The sequence below is a fragment of the Anguilla anguilla genome, chromosome 17 (assembly GCF_013347855.1).
Source record: "Anguilla anguilla isolate fAngAng1 chromosome 17, fAngAng1.pri, whole genome shotgun sequence".
Classification (NCBI taxonomy): domain Eukaryota; kingdom Metazoa; phylum Chordata; class Actinopteri; order Anguilliformes; family Anguillidae; genus Anguilla; species Anguilla anguilla.
The window spans coordinates 16,013,028-16,027,285 of NC_049217.1; the positions used below are offsets into that span (position 1 = coordinate 16,013,028).

The window sequence follows — 14,258 nt, forward strand, 5'->3', positions numbered from 1 at the left end:
TAAACGAGGCGGTGGCCCGGGGGCCCTAACGAGGCGGCCAATTAACCTGTTTCTCCCTCCCGCCGGGTCTCTCGGTCGCAGGCTTAGACCCCGTTTCACCTCCCCTGCCCTGCCCCTCGCTCGCTTGGCGGGAACTCCCGCTTTCCTTGGGAGACTTGGATTCCCCCCGGGGTTTCAAGTGACCCTCCCTCCCTCTCCCTCTCCCTCTCCCTCTCTCTCTCTCTCTCAAGGGGGTGGGAGACCTGAGAAAGGAGGGGGGGTGGGGGGAGGGGGATAAGTGAGTGAGACAGCAGATAAAAGGAATGAAGGAAAGTGGTGCGGACAGACTGACGGACGGACGAGCGGAGAACTCGAGAGGAAGAGGCAGACAGCGCAGCCATGCCCGTACTTAAGAAGCCAGGTAAAGACGCGACGGCTGTCCCGCGCCAACGCTCGCTCCTCGGTTCCTCCCACTTTTTAAACGCTAGCGCGGCGCGCACCGTTCACTACATCCTGCCTGCGTGCTTTTCTCTCTCCTCCTCTCTCTGTCTGTCTGTCCATCACTCGCTCCGTGCCCCTCTCCTCTCCCTGTCTCTCCGTCTCTTTTCTGTTCCCCTCGGTGCGAATGTGTTTAAAGACCTGTTTATTTCCCTCCCTGTGAATCCTGCCATTGTCATGTGCTGTGCACTTATTCCTTGTTAAGATTTGCTCACTGGTTTCTGTTTAAGGCATTTCACGATTAAAACAAAAGCACACAGGGTGTGATGTAATCCATTAAGGAGGAGCTCACAACGTGTGTGCTGTCAAATGCCACTTCGTTAACTGGCCCTTCTGTGGGTCTTTTTCCGGCTGGCCATGTTGTTTCTGAGGTCAGGGACGTTTCATCTTTTTTTGTGATTTGGGAATTAGGTTGAGAGGAACAGTGAGCAAACAGACTGACGGACTGACGTGTACTACCGAGTTACGGACACATACTATAGATGAACAGAGGGGTCTTTTTTTTTACCTGTGAAACTTCAGCTGTAGAATGATGATTGATCATGTAGGCGGGTTTTTTTTTTAGAACAGTAGTTATAGTTGTCAGAGTACACTAAAGGTGCTTAATTTATTGGAACAGAAGGCTCATTCTGGTTATGAACTGGTTCTGACTGTTAATGCCATAAATTAATAACAATATACTTGTCTAGGAAAAGTCCTATTTACATATTTTTGTTCACAACAATCATATTTGTTATTTGTTTTATGTATTACCATAATATTTGTTATCTTTGGCATTAAAATACATATTTTTGAAATGTGTTGCAAAGCCAAAACTCTGGAAATTGTTTGTTCCTCTAAACTACTTCTGATTACAGCTGTTGATTATCTTCCTCTTAAGTGTTTGACTTAAGCCCTTTTCGCAAGATCTGCGGGGCGCTTTGTTAAGGCCTTGCGACGCATTCCCGCTCTTCCCGTGTGTAACTAAGGGCATCGCTGAACGCATCCCGCGCGGGCTGTCCGTAATGCCGAGGCCAAGCTCCGTGCGGCCCTCACGAGCCAAAGGGATTACCAGTCAGTCCTTTTTTAACGACGGGGAGGAGGGGCGGGGAGGGAGACGTGTCGATGGTGCAAGATGGAAAAAGATGGAACAGCTGTCCGGGAGAGCGCTTTTGGAGCCCCGAGTTTTGGCTGCAGCGGCGAGGGCCGGGGGAGCGGACGTTAAAACAGCGAGTTGCGACTTTGGGGTCTCGCGTTAGAACCCCTGATTTGACACTGTTGGTCATCCATCTTGCGAAGAACCTGACCTGCACTGCTCTGGTGTGAAAAATAGGCCTCGATGTAAACGATCGATGAATACATTTTACCCTAAAGTGAATTGCGTGATTATACTGTAATGTCTGAACAGCATACTTCATGGACATTAACCAAGAAACATGGCCTGCCATGCAATGTCAGTTTAGTATCCATATCCATCCTCCTGAATACACAGCATCTGTGTGGACTGTGCCAGACCATAGCTCTTCAGCTTGAGGAAACATGAGATGTTTTCCTACGGCGTTTCGCGGTAGGCTAATACTGCATGGCGAAAAAATATAGAATTACACTCCAGAGTCTGAAAACTCCTGGAAACTTCTATAAGGTCCCGATAGTCTACCTTCTCCACACCCCAGTTCTCAGAAGTTCTGTCTTCCAAACAGGCTGTGGTGCTATAGATATGTTTGCTCTGATAAAGTGCTTGGACAGTAATAGTATTAATAGCGCCATCAGTTGAAGGGTCCATATATGTTTGCAGAAGGTGGCCATGTGTCAGGGAAGATTTATTGTCTGTATTTAGTGCTGTTTGTGTTTCAGACGGACGGTCTAAAATACGACTTGACTTCCGCTCCTACTGTTGTCTTCCACTTTTCAACAGTGAATGAGACACGAGGGCCTCCATGTAAATCACTTGGCAAAGTGTAATAGGAGAAAGATTGATTGGAGGTTGGGACAGAAAGAGAGAGAAAGACCGAGAGAGAGAGCAAGAGAGAGAGAGAGAAAGAGCGAGAGTTCAGAAGTTCAGAAGTTCAGAAAAGAGAGTTTAGAAGCCTGTGTGACCACCTTTCTTTGTGGTCATACAGTATGTGTCATCAAGTGTTAACTAACTAACTAAAGCCGCGTTTCCACCGCAGGAACTATACCCCGGAACTAGGAACCTTTTGAGGAACTCAGTGCGTTTCCACCGCAGGAACTAGGGTCTAAATTTAGTTCTGGGGGCTTTGTTTTACCCCCCAAAACGTTCCTGCTCGGGGGGTAGTACTTTCCGAAAGTACAGGAACCTTTTGGGTGGAGCTTGCAGCGCTGAACATTTCTGATTGGTCGAGTACTCGTAGCATTTGTGTTGTATTTATTTTCCGCCATTACCCGCCATGTTTGAAAATATGCAGCGGCAAACCAATTTATTTTCATAATAACTTCAAATCAAACTTGTATGTTATGCGGCGCAGTAGCCTACTTTTGGTTATAGCCTGTCAACGTCTTGGAATTATAACGTGTGCTCTTCTGTTCTTTTCTTGCTTTAGTATTCGTTTTATAAAATGCTAAGCATTCGTGCTGGGACAGCATATTACGTAGGCTACCAAAACATTCAAACGGATTAATTCGGTTGCTGAATATTTTCTTCCGGATTTTCTTTGTTAGCCCGTTGTAATTGACTCAAAACGTTTGATACAGTTATGTGAGGTATGCGGTAGTTCTGCATAATTAACATTGGTGATACAGTACAAGCAAACTGGAAATCACCTTCCGCACTTTTTATCCGGGTAAAATAACAGGTTAATTATAGTAATCTTCCCTTTAGCTTTTTCAGACTGCTGTAATTTTACTCAATTTTACTGCCATTTTTAAATTCCACGAAAAGACCAGGAAGACTATGGACTCATTTATGGTGCATGGTTCGCATCTGGAGGGCACACTTCGCTGCTCGGCTAGCAGTAACTTCGAAGGAAAGCAAACGGTGGCTGTACCACTACTAATTTACATTTTCACGCAAGTCCGAGTTTTCGTTCTATTCTTGTCATTTTGCGATTAGCCTATATGGAATTGACCACGAGAAAGTAATAAAACAGCAAATTGTTTACAACGTGTGCATGTTTTCTGCTGTTAATGAATGTGTTTGAGAGGATATATGAAAATCAATAAATACAAAAGTAACCATATATAGTCATTGTTGGTAACCCGTTGTATATAAGTGGAATAAACCCCTCCGGGCTGTCCCGGTTATTAGAAAATAATGTAGGCTACTTCGGTGGTAGTATGGGGTTACAGAAGAAATCATATGACAGATGGACCGACGACAACGACAGTGGGCTAATTTGCCTAATCTTCGCGGTACTTTAGACCCCGGTGGAAACGCAGACAACCATTGGCTTAAGGAACCTTTTAGTTCCTGGTAAAGTAGTTCCTGGGACTGAAAGTTCCGGGTAATTTTGGTGGAAACGCGGCTTAACAAAGTTAATGAGTTCCATGCCTTTGCTCTGTCTTTCAATCGTTCGCTGAAAACTGAGAAAATGAAAGTTAAAAGCATGCTTAAATTGGCCACGCAAGGTCAGATCAAAGTGAAGTTACTGAAGTGAAATCTGGCTTAAATTTAATTCACATTTGAAGTTTAGAAGTATAGACTCACATATTCTACCCTTGTGCTTTTGTTCTTTTTGGTTCACTTTCGCAAGGTCAAGTTCAAAGTGTATTAATAATTACTAAATTGTTGATATTCTTTGTCAAATGCTTCTTCAAACAATATGATAATAGCAGTAAAATATATATTAATTAACAGTGTATACATAAAGAAGAACACCTACATGATGAGTAAAAGGATAAATTAATAAAAAATAAAATTGTAGTCACACATTTAGAAGCCTCTGGATGGAAGGGGTGAACAGATTGGGGGTCTTGGATGATTTTTAGGGCCTGTCAGGATGAATTTAGCGCCTCTGTCTTCTGATATTCCCGCACGGTTTCCAATCTCGCTGATTCTCCCTCCCTCCCCCCTCGCGTTTGATGCCACATGACGACATCCCCGATATTACATTACTGACCCCTCCCCTTTCTCTCTATCCCAGCTGCCCCTCCAAAAAAAAGAAAAAGAAAAAAAGAATCCCCCTGCCAACCCACGCTGCGAAAAACAGCTCAGAAAACGCAGGCAGTGCACACTGGTTATGTTTTAGAATGCCTGGCATTTATTGGCCGAAAAATATATTTTGAACACGGCGACTTCCTGATAACCAGTGAACCATTATAGTCCTTCTGGAAAGCAATCAAATTTAAAAAAGGCTGATATGCAGACATTTGACCACCAAGTTTGAGTCAGATGATTTTATCCTCCGATTATATTACTGCAGTATTTTTGGCCGTGGAAACCCTGAAGCCGAGCCTGTATGTCCCTGTAAAGCTAGGCTAACATGACGCAGTGAAGTATCGCAATATTTCTCTTTTTTTTTCAGCCGCCAAAAAGTTTTCACATTTCACGGCAGGGAATTCCTCACTCGCGCAGAACTTCGCAGACGCGGTTAGCAGCAGGTCAAACTCACAAGCAGACCTGTGGGCAAACAGGAAGTCCTAATCATTGCAGATACCCAAATGTTGATCCAGCTTTCCCATTGAATATACTTCATGTATTAAATAACAACTCAGCCCGTCTTGGAGGACTGGGTGTGTTTTTATACGGTTGTGGTTAATGGGAATTAATTTGCACAAAACATTTTTTTTTTCTTTGCTATTTCACCAGTACAGGTGTGGAGGATTCAGTGTGCAGTCGTCTTGGGTTATTTCAGATCCACATGATCAAAGTACTGTGGAAGCTATTAGAGCAAGTGGCAATTTTAAAAATGTATAACTTAGATTTTACAGTAATTTTGATGTTGCTGTAATTTTGATGCACAGTACAGTCTAAAGTACTGTAGAAGTGACTCTACTGAGATCCGCATGTTGTTGTGCTGAAACACCATCTACTTGGCATGGATCTACAAAACAAATGCATGAGCATTAAATTCAACCCCAACAGATTCCAGTAGATATTGTGTGACATATGGCCGGAGAGACCATATGACATACGTCAATCATCAGAGATAAACATACTCCATCAGTGTTTATTTAATGCTGACCATTTTACTGCGTAATGCAAGACGTACTTTCCGAAGAGATGTCAGTGGGCAAAGGAAATCGGCTGACTGCGCACAAAAACAAGAAGCCATCTTGGCTCTCTGTGTTGTCTTCACAATATTGTTTTTCTTTTTTATACCATTGATGTCAGTTCCTGTTGCGGATGCGGTAACTAATGAACGCTCAGTGCTTAAGAAGTCAATTAATTAACGAGCTCTCCTTGTTGTACTGCATAGTAAAATGTCCAGTGTTAATTCAACTGTAACAAAGTATATACTGGGTCCAGTTGGGACTGTATGTATTCTGTAAGAGTTGATTTAACACTGAACATTTATACATTTACACTCTAACATTTTATGCTTGTGACTGCTGATGTATTTCTGAATGAATTCGCAAGATCTGCTCCTCAGGAGTACCAATGTTCTGCTCTATGCCAGTATGCATATCATGAATATTGTCCCAGCTGCAATGCACATGCAGAACCACAAAATTGCCTAAATTTATGCACAAAAACATGACTTTATTAGCTATAGCTAATAGGTATCATAAAATATTATTTCCAACAGCCATATGCCCCAGTGACCAGTCGCCCAATATAGTATAAGGCCACTAACTTTTTAATGGACCAATCAGCTCATCTCTGTGACCTTTATGATCCAATGAGCTGTGTGATGTAAGTTATTTATGACTGGGTGAGCAGGAAAATTCAATGAGACTGCAGCTCAGTGTGACGCGACAGAAAATGATGAACACACATACACACGCATGCTCACACACACACACACACACACACACATGCACACACACCCACGCACTCACACACACACACAAACATACACACACACACGCATACACAGGCACACATGCACACACAGTCACACACACACAGGCACACACGCACACAAGCACACTGACACACACACGCGCACACAGAGACGCAACACACACCCACGTGGTCTTATGCACTGAAGCAGTGCACGTCACTGCTTCATCCTGGCAAGTTCAGTCTTACGCCTGATCCAGATGAATCTCTGTGTCCTGGCGTGCCCTCATGACTGATGGATTTACACGCAGACAGATGAGTCCTGGGCCGACCTTCTCCCCCGATGACAGTTAAAACATAAAGACCATCCTCCTCCACGAAGCACTCGTGCGCATCTGTAATTGACGCAGCCAACGTGAGAAGGTGTAACGGTAGGGCCGCGAAGCGCTAACGCTAAGCTCCCAGGACTTCTCCCTTGATGATATCCGCGCGGTTCTCTGATGTGTTTCATTACCATGCAAGATGGCGGTAAAAGCGGGCCTCAGGCTCGGAGTTCAGACAAGCACCGCAGACGTTTCTGAGACTCGTTGCTTGCGCTGCGCTTTCCCTGAAAACCTGGGGATTTCTCTCTGCACACTGTGTGTGTGCGTGCGTGCGTGCGTGTGTGTGTGTGTCATCCACGATTCTTAAAAATACGAGACGGTGTTCCGTGGTACCTCAGTCCATCTTCGAAATAATATATCACTGCTTTGAGCTGCTAGGATGCCCTCAGACTCAAGTGTAAATCCCAGAAATGTAGCGCGTTTGTTTATCAATCCCTGGGTGAAAAAAAACCAATCAATCAATCAATCAAATTTTATTTGTATAGCGTATTTTACAACAGTTGTCACAATATGCTTTACAGACAACCTTAGCCTAAACCCCCACAGGAGCAAGCCTAAGGCAACAGTGGCAAGGAAAAACTCCCTGTGGCAGATGGGGAGAAACCTTGGAAGGAACCAGGCTCAAGGGGGAAACCTATCCTCCTCTGGTCGGCTCAGGGTGCCGACTGGTGACCAGCATGTCAGCCAGTTTATGCACAAGATATGATATGTGATGTGGCTCAGATGATGGGTGGGGCCGGGTGGCGGTGATGGGGAACAGCAGGTGGCAGCAGATGTGGGCAGGGTGGAGGCAATGACGAAGGAGGGGCTGGACCGCAGAGGTGGGGGAGACCAGACGACTCTCGAAGCGCTCTCGAGGGTTGGGGCAAGAGCCCCGCCGGTTGAACAACAACTTTCAAATGCTGAGTGAAACTGAGTGATTGATTTATACCCACGATCTACCGCTCTGTGCTCAGCACGATATAGCCTTCATGCCTCACCTTTGTTCATCTTTTTAAAATGATAAAAGCTTCAGTCAAGTCCTCCCTTTTTCTTGTACTGAGGCTGAAGAATATACAGTAATACACATCTTTTCCTCACATCTGTTTATGACCGTAAATTCTCTTCCTGTGCATTTTAGTTTAAGGAGCTTTTGTGAGTCCGGAATGACCATAATATTTTAAGCGTGATCCTACAGGGGATTTGCATCATTTTAGCATGATTTATGGCGTCAGCTATAACGCTGTCTGTGATCATTCTGTTGTATTATCGGTTCCAAACTGTGCACTTCACCTAAATTTGGCTCCGTGCAGTGAGTCTGACTTTGAGTTTATTGCTCTTGTCATGGTTGTAAATGTGTTGGACCAAGCAGTGGTCCCAGGGTATTGCATATGTTATTCCAGCTTGTCTAACAATTTCCTTTTAACGTTCAGTGGTATGCAAATGTTTGGACTCTGCATGAGTAAGTGTTTAATTGTTCCAAAACCCACCCCCCCCCCCCACTATATGACTTTGAAGAAAACACAAAGAAACATCACCATAATGAAAAGTAACAACATTACATTATAAAAAAGTAAACTTTCAGTATTTCATGTGGCCACTGTCCTTTGGAATGTAAAAAGTAAGCTATTTGCTTTGGTAGACTGATGTGTAATTGTTTCAAGTAGTCCTGTGATAAATTCTTCATAGCTTCCCGTGGGATTTGGGTAACTCTTTGTTTTATTGCCTGCTTTTTGTTCTTTTCCTTGCCCAAGCGATCCCACACAGCTCCAGGTCTGTTGAGGTCGGTGCTCTGAGGTGGCCAGACTAATGCTGCAGTGGGAGTAGCATCTGTAGACCTCCGCTCTACAATAAGCAGATCTTAACTCTTTCTGTAGTGTCTCTGGGGTCGTTGTCGTGCTGACAGATAAAGTTTTTTTCCAATCAGTTATTTTTTCGAAGGTAATCGACCCGTTTATATTTTGCAGCATTCGTAATTCCATCGATTTTTTTTTCCCATCAGACCCCCTATAACCGTTGGCTGATGTTGCACTCCAGACCGTCGCCACCATGCTTTACCGAAGGGCCGCAGGCAGGCTAACGTCTACTCCTCGCAAACTCTTCGTCTGACACACCGCCGCCTTTGCCAGCCGAACGTTTTCAGATGTCTTTACCCATCGCTCCAGACTCGCTCAGACGCTTTCAGCCACTGGCCGTCGTCCCCGTGCTTTACGGCCCTTCACCATCCATTCTGCTCCCCCGCCCCCCCCTTTCAGCAAGGCTGGTTTGCTAACTGCTACAAGGCCGTTTCTTGTAAGACGTCTCCTCGCGGCGGGAAAGCGGGTGCTTTAGTGCCGGCTGACTCCGCCAGATGCTGAGCGAGCGCTTCGCTGGCTCTCCTGCTGTCTCTCCAGGAAGTGGCCTTAAAGCGCCGCTCATCCGACGCGGACAGCTCTTCCCGTCTTCCGCTGGGTTTCCCGTCACCATTTCACCCCGTTTCTTCAAGTTTTCCTTACGACGGTGTGAACATTATTATTATTATTATTTTTCAAAAAACCAGGAAGCCAAAGATTTTAGTCCCCTCCTCTCCTCTCCTCCCTCCTTCCCTTTCATCTCTCTTCTCTTCAATCAGTCCTTTCCTCATCCACCACAATCTGTCCTTGTCCTATCAATGCTACATCTTGCATTTGGATATCATATTACAGTAGCATATCACAAAGGCCTGACCCGCTCCTTTTAAAATGATTAATTAATTTAACCCCCATTTCCCTCTTTATGTTTTTTCCCTGCATGAAAAGCTTCTCCTGTATCCCTGTAAACCTCAAAAAAAACTTCTAATTTAAATAATCTGCCTTCAGTTAGGTAAAACAGGCTTTCACAAATATTACTTTATCCCTATGGTGATTAACATTAATTTGTCAATCTCCCTTTGTTCATATTCTCATCCCTTTCTCTCTTGCTTTCCTACACAGTCAGCTGTTTGTTGTCTGTCATTCCTTTCCTCTCTATTTTCACAGTCAGAGAGGTGAAAAGGTGGGGTTCTTCTCAGATGGAATGTACACATTGTCATAATTATCATCATTATCACTGTTGGATATAGCTATCTCCTGTTATGCTATACCTCTTCCCTTTCTCTATTTCCCTGTCATGTGTTCCTGATCCTTTGCATTTTTCTCTCCCTCCCTCTGACTCCCGAAATGTTAAATTAAAAATTCTAATTCAGGTTAAAATGCTGGTTAAAATAGCTTTATGGAATTTGAAACTCAATTTTGAATTTCCTCTTCTCTTTTCAGTGTCACCTTTTTATCATCTAAAGCTACAGGTTCTATCCATCATTTTTTATCTCATAGCTGCAGCACTTATCACCTGCAATGCATTGTCCATTCAGGAAATTAGAGGTCAATGAGTCTAATGCAAATTCTGTATACAATTGTACAATCTGTCACTGGGATTCACAGAAAAAAAGCATGAATTCAGCATGAACCTCGCATATAAATCTCCCAATGCAACTAGAAACTATGTTCAAGTTAAATTGAGCAATGGCAACCTGATGCCAGCTGAACTTGACCCAAGTCAGAAATCAGTTCCAGACAGCAGAGTGTGTCACTAAACTAAAGGCAACAAGGGCTTATCTCTGTTTCATTCATGACTTACGATATACCATATCATATAACATAATAAAAAGCATATATAGTTTAGCTAAATGAGATCAACTTCAGGAGCAGGGAGGTTTATGGTGAAGTGAGGGCAGTAGTTCAGAAGTGTAGGATTGAACTGGCTTCTTTAATTTATGGGGGGTGGTGAGGAGTATTGGTATTGTTTGTTGATAGTGATAATTAGATTTTTCGAAAGTTCCCTCAAATAAATTTTGAATAAATATAGAGTATGTCCCAGGGGAGCAACTAGACATCAGAGGCAAAATGGGCATGCCCCCTTTACATGTGCCTGTTCTGCTCCCTCTCTTTTCTCTCTCTTCCCTTTCTTTCGGACATAGTTATTGCTCTTCCCGTTGCTTCTCCCCACTTTATATTTGCTGTACGGCATAAAAAAAAGAAACAATCATCGGAAACAGCTCATAACCAGAACTGACTTTAAAATAAATATCCGTGGCAGTTCTCTCCTGGCTCTCCTCCCCTTCCTCCTCCACCCGCTCCTCCGGTACATTTTCCCTCACTTCACCCCTCCCTCTCCACTCTCTCTCTCTCCACTCTCTCTCTCTGCTCTCTCTCTCTCCACTCTCTCTCTTTCTCTCTCTCTCTCTCTCTCTCCTGTTTATCACCCATCGCTCATCTCGCTGGGTCCGGCCAACCGAAGTTCGCTCTGAAACACGGAGCAGCTGAAGTGTCTCTCTCCTCCTCGTTGCCAGCTCTCCTCCCACCTCTGCGTCTCTCATCATAAAACGGTGAAACTCCATCGCCCCCAAACCCAAGCCTCGGGTGGACGCCGGCCAAATAGCGGCGATGCCGCTAACGCTAAGCTACACGCGCCAAGCGTTAAAAATAGCGGCTCTCGATATCAATCTTTGCGGCCTTCCTTTTTCGAATCGTCTGATGTGTTTGCTCGTTCCAATTAGCCGCATTTGGAAAATTCCTTCGCGCGTCCGTGACCGTTTTACCAAAAAAGCACGATGCACCGTCAGCCTGTATCCCAGGGATTTATCTTCTATCATATCCTGTTGCTTTCTCATTCAAACAAAAATCACGTGGAGTTCAATACCGAAATAGGATTTTTCTAAAACTGTTCTTCTGTTCTGTCTTCAGATTGGTTACAGATTCACAAAATCAACAGGGAACACAAACAAGGCTTTTCTTGAGACCCTCATTCTGTTTCTCTCGCTGCCCACGGCACAAACCGTTTCTAATTTCCCACAAATATGTGCTGAGCGCAGTGATCCAAATGGACTGCAAATAAAGCCTATCGATGTTACGGTATCAGGTGGGGAATGGGCCCAGATGTCCTGATGTGGCATGGGTGCTGGGTTTATTTTTGTGCTTCTGTGTGTGTGTGTGTGTGTGTGAGAGAGAGAGAGAGAGAGAGAGAGAGAGAGTGTGAGAGAGTGTGTGAGAATGGGAGAGAGTGTGCGAGAGTGTCTGCGGTGGACGAGAGTATGTGTGAGAGAGAGTGTATGTGTGTGTGTGAGTTTGTGTGTGTGTCTGTAAGAGTGTGTGTGTGTGTGTGAGAGAGAGAGAGAGTGTGAGAGAGTGTGAGAATGTGGGAGAGAGCGTGCGAGAGTGTCTGCGTGTGTACGAGAGTATGTGTGAGAGAGAGTGTATGTGTGTGTGTGAGTTTGTGTGTGTGTCTGTAAGAGTGTGTGTGTGTGTGTGAGAGAGAGAGAGAGTGTGAGAGAGTGTGTGAGAATGTGGGAGAGAGCGTGCGAGAGTGTCTGCGTGTGTACGAGAGTATGTGTGAGAGAGAGTGTATGTGTGTGTGAGTTTGTGTGTGTGTCTGTAAGAGTGTGTGTGTGTGTGTGTGTGAGAGAGAGAGAGAGTGTGGGAGAAAGTATGTGAAAGTGTCTGTGTGTGTACAAGAGTATATGTGAGAGAGAGTGTATGTGTGAGTTTCAGTGTGTCTGAAAGAGAGTGTGTGTTTGTATGTGATAGAGTGTGTATGTTGTGTGTGTGTGTGCGTGTGTATTTGCACATGCGTGTGTGCGTGCATGCATGTGTGTGTGTGTCTGTAAGAGTGTGTGTGTGTGTGTGTGTGTGATAGAGAGTGTATGTTCTGTGTGTGTGCACGTGTGTTTGTGTGTGCATGCGGGATGCATGAGTGTGTGTGTGTGTCTGTAAGAGTGTGTGTATGTGTGTGTGCGTGCGTGTATGTGTGTGTGTGTGTGCATGCACGTCCGTGTGTGTGTGTGCGTGTGTGTGTGCGTGCACCTGCGTGTGTGTGTGTGCGCGTATGTGTGCGTGCACCTGCATGTGTGCGTTTATGTGTGCGTGCATGTGTGTGTATGTTTCTGCTGATTTGTCTTGCATTAGCGAGTGAGAAGCTAAGTAAGTGTGTCATGAGAGGGCGGTGTGAATCCAGTGTGTTATTTGAACTACGCACCTGTTTCTGCCTTTGGAGGGCTAAACATATCAACTAAACATAAACCCAGACCTCATCTAGTGAGCCTGCTGCCTGCGGTAGTTTGTCTTGGCGTGCCAAGGGATGGACATCACAAGATATTAACTAATCCCCCTCTCAGTATAGTGTTAACTCAAGAGATACACACTAAGACTGAAGAAGCAAACTATTCAGATTGTTAACACATCACTGAGGGTGACTTAGAATTGGGTTACATTAGTGCTTAAAATAATGCAGCATGATTTATTGTTGCACATTTTTAATATACATTTCAACCACTTTATCAAATTATGGACTGAAACCACCCACACACGCATACTGTATTTTCTGGGAAGAATGTCTATTATCCTGGGAAGAGTGTATATTATCAAAATAGAAGGAAAATGTGGCTAGTTTGGAAACTAAGTTTCTTTCCCACATCTGAAACAGGCTTATGAAATATAACAATCCATGACATATTTCTCCATTTGTCGTACATACGGTGCATTGCAAAATGCCTACGTATCTTAAAAATATTCAAAAGATATTATTTTACATCTACACAGAAACGGACATTCTTCAACCTCGAAGCCTGGATGGTAAAAGGGTTTTAGGAGAGCTTAAATAAATTCAGATTCCAGAGAGGTTACACTGAGGAGAAGGAGAGAGAGAGGGAGTGAGAGAGAGGGAGAGTGAGAAAGATAGAGGGGGAAGGGGGGGGGGGGCTGTCAGCAGAATTGGGAAAGGTCAGGAGAGGTGGAGGCAAAAATAGAGGAAGAAAGATGGGGGCATCGGAGAGGAGGGACCGCGGTTTTCTACGAGTGCATTTAACACGCTGCGAAAACGACAGCAGCCTGCTCATAAGTAGCATTTGTGATACCTCGGATAGAAATATGGGTCTCCTAAAAGCCAGTTTTCGGCGTACCGATCGGCTGGCTGGTTTTGAATTCTAATAATGCCAAAGCTGGCTGTGGATGCCAGCCATGGAGGTGGAGTGAGGGGTGGGTGAAGGAGGGGGGGGGGGGGGGTATTTGGGGCGGGGGGGGGGGGGGGGGGGGGGGGGGCAACCAGCTGAGTCAGAATTCAACACCAGACAGGTCAGTACACAAAATCCTACTTTTTTTCCCCCCACCAAGTACTGGCTTTTCAGTCAGTTTAGTCAGCAGGACTGTTCCAAACTGTGTTCACGGAGTCTAATAGACAGGATTAGGGATTAGGGATTTAAGGGATTAATAAAGTGGATTACACAAAAATCTTTCAGACTCTGATCTGTCAGCAGAACAAGGGGACATAGGTGGATACGTCGATAAAGATAAATTCAGCACCGGCAACGGGACGTCATTTTCTTCACGCAGAGGGCTGTTCATGTGTACAGGATCTCGTGAGGACGTGGGAGAAGCAGACTCTTGGGATATTTAAGCCCAGGCATAAATATTGCTCTGTCCACAGGTTTGCAATGCTATAGGTTATTTGTTAAAATAGTAAATAATAATAATAATAATAATGCTTTATTT

The 14,258-nt window shown here is 44.6% G+C and overlaps 1 protein-coding gene across 2 annotated transcripts in view; it reads left to right on the forward strand.

Annotated features, from left to right (window-relative positions):
• Window positions 1-283: 283 nt before the first annotated feature.
• Window positions 284-14,258, forward strand: part of mybpc2a (myosin binding protein Ca) — a 70,541-nt gene continuing 56,566 nt past the window's right edge. For both annotated transcript variants that reach the window (XM_035399321.1, XM_035399322.1), the window contains exon 1: window positions 284-400. In XM_035399321.1, coding sequence (XP_035255212.1) covers window positions 379-400 — 22 coding nt within the window. In that variant the 5' untranslated portion in view covers window positions 284-378. The remainder of the gene's footprint in view (window positions 401-14,258) is intronic.